Raw genomic sequence first — 3,776 nt, 5'->3', positions numbered from 1 at the left:
GAACAGTGACCCCAGCAGGAAGTGTCACCACCACTTGAGTCACCCAAAGTGTCCAGAAGCCATCTCTCACTGTCCCTCGCTCTGGACTCCCACCTCTGCCCCACTGCTGCCACCATGCACCCCAAAGAGGCAAGCTGAGCCTTTGAGTTCAGTAGATTCTATCTGGCATTAAGACAAGAACAATGACACCAGGCACCACCATACCACCCCGCCCTCCAATACACAAGCAGCTGGACAGTAGGCTCAGCCTGCAGCCTCAGCGGCCCCATCACCATCCCCCTCTTCATCCTCCTGGCTGTTCTGGAGCCTGCGAACGATGCGGGTAAGGTCCAGGCTTCGTGTCAGCGTGTCCAGGAGCATCTGGTCCTTCTGGACTCCTTCCATGAACTCTTCCAGGGAGAGTTCCCCTGGGGCAGAGAGAAAGGGAGCCATGGGGAGGAGGGTGCTCACCTCTGCAGTGCAGGGCCCAGAACTGGATTCTTGCAAGGGGTGGGGACAGACCCAACGCTGGGTGAAGTAGCCTCTGAGTATGGCAGGCAGGGGGGTCCAGAGCCTAGAGTCTGGCCCAGGGATTCCTAAAAGCCAGCTCTGTGGCTGGGACAGAAGCCGGTGGAAGAGGTGACCAGCAGAGAGCCCTTTGTGCCCCTCCTCCCTCCCACCCTTCGTGACCCTGCCCGTGAGTCCCTCCTGGGCCTCCTCACCATCCCCATTGACGTCGATCTTGGAGAATACTGTGTCAGTGAACTCCTCCGCACTCATGGTGGTGTCGCTGCAGGGGTTAATGGCTCGAATGGCCTGGAAGGGGACAAACGGCAGGAGTAAAGAGACACGTCCTCAATCCTATCTCAGTGGTGGGAGTGAGATGTTCTGGTTCCCAGAGGCAGTGGGGGTGAAGGTCTCCGTGTCTGGGTCTTAGGGGGGGGCTGGAACTGAAGAGTCTCTCGGTATCCTTGAGGAAAGGGCCACGTGGCGGGGGTGGCGGGATGAGAGGAGAAATGGCCTGTGTCACGCGGCTGGTGAGGCCGGAGCTGCCTCCAGGATCTTCAGTCCCAAATCCCGTCTCAAAACGGAAATCGCAGTTCCAACCCTGGGCTGGCTCCGGCCCCACCCGGGCGCTGCCCCTCCCGGCCGGCCCTCTGCACCTGGAGTTACCCGGATGATGGTGAGCAGCTCGTCGCGGTCAATGCAGCCGTTGCCGTCGACATCGTAGAGCTTGAAGTACCAGCGCAGCTTGTGTTCCACCTTCCCCTTGAGGACCAGGCTGAGCGCCGCCACGTACTCCATGAAGTCAATGTAGCCGTCCTGGGCGGGGCAGGGGCACAGCCTCGGTGAGTGCACCCGGGGGGACCCCTGGATCGCAGCCAGGGGAAGCCAGCTCTGTCTGTCCCTCAGGCCCCACCCTACCTGCCCAAGAGAAAGCCCATCAAATCTGAAAAACCAGCACCCACTGCGGGGTGAACGGCTGACAGCGCACAGGCCTTTTGGTTGTAGCTGTCACTACCTGCTCGCCTGTGGGGCTCAAGCTTGAGCCCGTCCTGTTGGGGGAGTGGGAGACGGTGTGTGACTGGGAGGAGGAACCGCACCCCCAGGGCACAGTTTGGAGGTTTCAGCCAGGGGAGCCTTTCTGATTGTTTCCTCTGTGTTTCCAAATTTACTGAACACATACTATGTTCTGTGACAGCCTGGGAATTCAGGACCCAGCAAGCTAGCCGTGTCCTAAGGAGTGCGGTCTTGGGGCACAGGTTTGAATCCTGACTCGACTCCCTCAAAGCTGTAGATTGGGGACAAAAAAGTTATATGTCTGTGGCCCTCGATTTTCTCATCTATAATAGTTATAATAGTACCAACTTCTATGGGATTGTCGTGGGATTAAATAAATTCATGAATGTATAGTATAGCACTCAACACTGCCTGGCACATAGTAATCACTCAATAAACATTACCTATTATTACCACTAATGCTATTATTATTATAAAGAGATCACTGTGCAGTCATGATGAACAGTCATCTTCCCCACTATATATTGTGGGGGTCAGTTCCAGGATAACCACCCACTTCATCCTACCCCTCACCCTCCCAGCCCTACCAAAATCTGAGCATACTCAAGTTCCGCAGGCAGCTTGGTGGAACCCAACTATGTGGGTCATTACAAAAATCCACACAGACAGAAACAAATGAGCCCTCTCAGTAACACCGATAAGCCAAACAAGTTGAAAACCTGCACAGGTGAATCAGAAAGGATGCTGTTGACTGTGTTTCTTGGGAGTGAAATATTGGAGCATAACACAAGCTGTCTCAAAACTTTCGTAGTGACCCACACATAGGAAAAGTCAACCCTCTGTATGCTGGGTTTCACAGCGTGAAAATACTGTATTTTGGATACATGTATGGCTGAAATAATCCTCATATACATGGATCCACAGAGTTCAAACCCGAGTTATTCAAAGGTCAAGTCTATATTCAGCAACAACATGGATGGGACGTGATAGAATCATAGATTAGGAGCACCCAATTCTGCAAGAAGAGGGAGAATCCGGGAGGCTTCCTGGGGGAGGTACTGTCCCACCAAGTGTCAGAGAAGTCAGTCATGGGGAAGGGTAGCAGAAGACATTCTTGGAGGACATTTCTCTAAGGTCCCTAAATGTTCACCAGTTAAGGAATTAGGTGCACTGGGGTTGCCTCTACCCATTCCCACGAGTGGGAATGAGATGGGGGAAGAAAACCTGTGTCTTGTAGAAAAACTCAATGCCGTAAGGAAAGAGCACTGGACTCAGAGCTTGTGAACTTGAATTCCAGCCTCTGTTCCTCCACTTAAAACCATGACTCTGGAACCAGGAAGTTACCAAGAGGCAAATTTGGGGTCAATATGAAAAACTCCTTAACAGGCAGAGTTGGCCAGGCAGGGTGGCTCATGCCTATAATCCTAGCACATTGGGAGCCTGATGAGGATGGAGGGGAGGATTGCTTGAGGACAGGAGTTCAAGCTTCAGCCAGAGCAAGACCCTGTTTCTATAAAAAATAGAAAAATTACCCATGTAGTGGCATGTGCCTTTACTCCCAGCTACTGGGGAGGAGAATCGCTTGAGCATAAGAGATTGAGGCTGCAGTGAGCTATGATGATGCCACTATACTCTGGCCTGGGTGACATATCAAAACCTTTTCTCAAAAAAAGAAAAAAGGCCAGGCAGAGTTGGTGAAAAGTGAAATGAGCTCTCTGTCCATGAAAGCATACAAGCAGAAGTTGATAGGGATGTGGCAGAGGAAGGGCAGGAGGGCCTCTGAGATCTCCTGGTCTGTGCTGGCCTGTGGCCTTGAGCAAGGCCTTAACCACTCTGAGCCACAGAGATTTTGAACAGAATGGGCATTTTCGTGGTGCTTCTATGTTCAAGGGCTTTCACCCACCTTAACTCATTCAATCCCAACCCACCTCCCAAGATTATCATCAGAATGGAGCAAGGCCCTTGAGCAACAGTGCTTGGCTAAGTAAGAAAACTGCTAAGAAGTTTTCCTCTGAAGAAGGGACACAGGGTGAAGATGCTTTTCATTTTTATCTTTCTTTATTGATGGAAATTTCTACAATTAACTGTATTACTTTTGTAATTTAAAAGAAAAAAGGCTCGGTGCCTGTAGCTTAGGCGCCAGCCACATACACCAGAGCTGGCGGGTTCAAATCCAGCCCGGGCCTGCCAAACAACAATGACAACTACAACCGAAATATAGCCGGGCGTTGTGGCAGGCGCCTGTAGTCCCAGCTACTTGGGAGGCTGAAGCAAGA

At 51.9% G+C, this 3,776-nt stretch overlaps 1 protein-coding gene across 1 annotated transcript in view; it reads right to left on the bottom strand.

Moving 5' to 3' along the window:
- GUCA1A (guanylate cyclase activator 1A) overlaps positions 1-3,776 on the bottom strand; it is a 19,927-nt gene that overhangs the window by 11,112 nt on the left and 5,039 nt on the right. Inside the window, exons 2-4 of the mRNA XM_003789189.1 lie at positions 1,153-1,302; positions 702-795; positions 237-407 (exon numbers count right to left, since the gene is read on the bottom strand). Coding sequence (XP_003789237.1) covers positions 244-407; positions 702-795; positions 1,153-1,302 — 408 coding nt within the window. The 3' untranslated portion in view covers positions 237-243. The remainder of the gene's footprint in view (positions 1-236; positions 408-701; positions 796-1,152; positions 1,303-3,776) is intronic.

The sequence above is a fragment of the Otolemur garnettii genome, unplaced genomic scaffold, assembly GCF_000181295.1.
Source record: "Otolemur garnettii isolate 467f Iridium unplaced genomic scaffold, OtoGar3 scaffold00031, whole genome shotgun sequence".
Classification (NCBI taxonomy): Eukaryota; Metazoa; Chordata; class Mammalia; order Primates; family Galagidae; genus Otolemur; species Otolemur garnettii.
The sequence above is the reverse complement of the archived record's forward strand: the minus strand, read 5'-3'. Positions and strand labels throughout refer to the sequence as shown.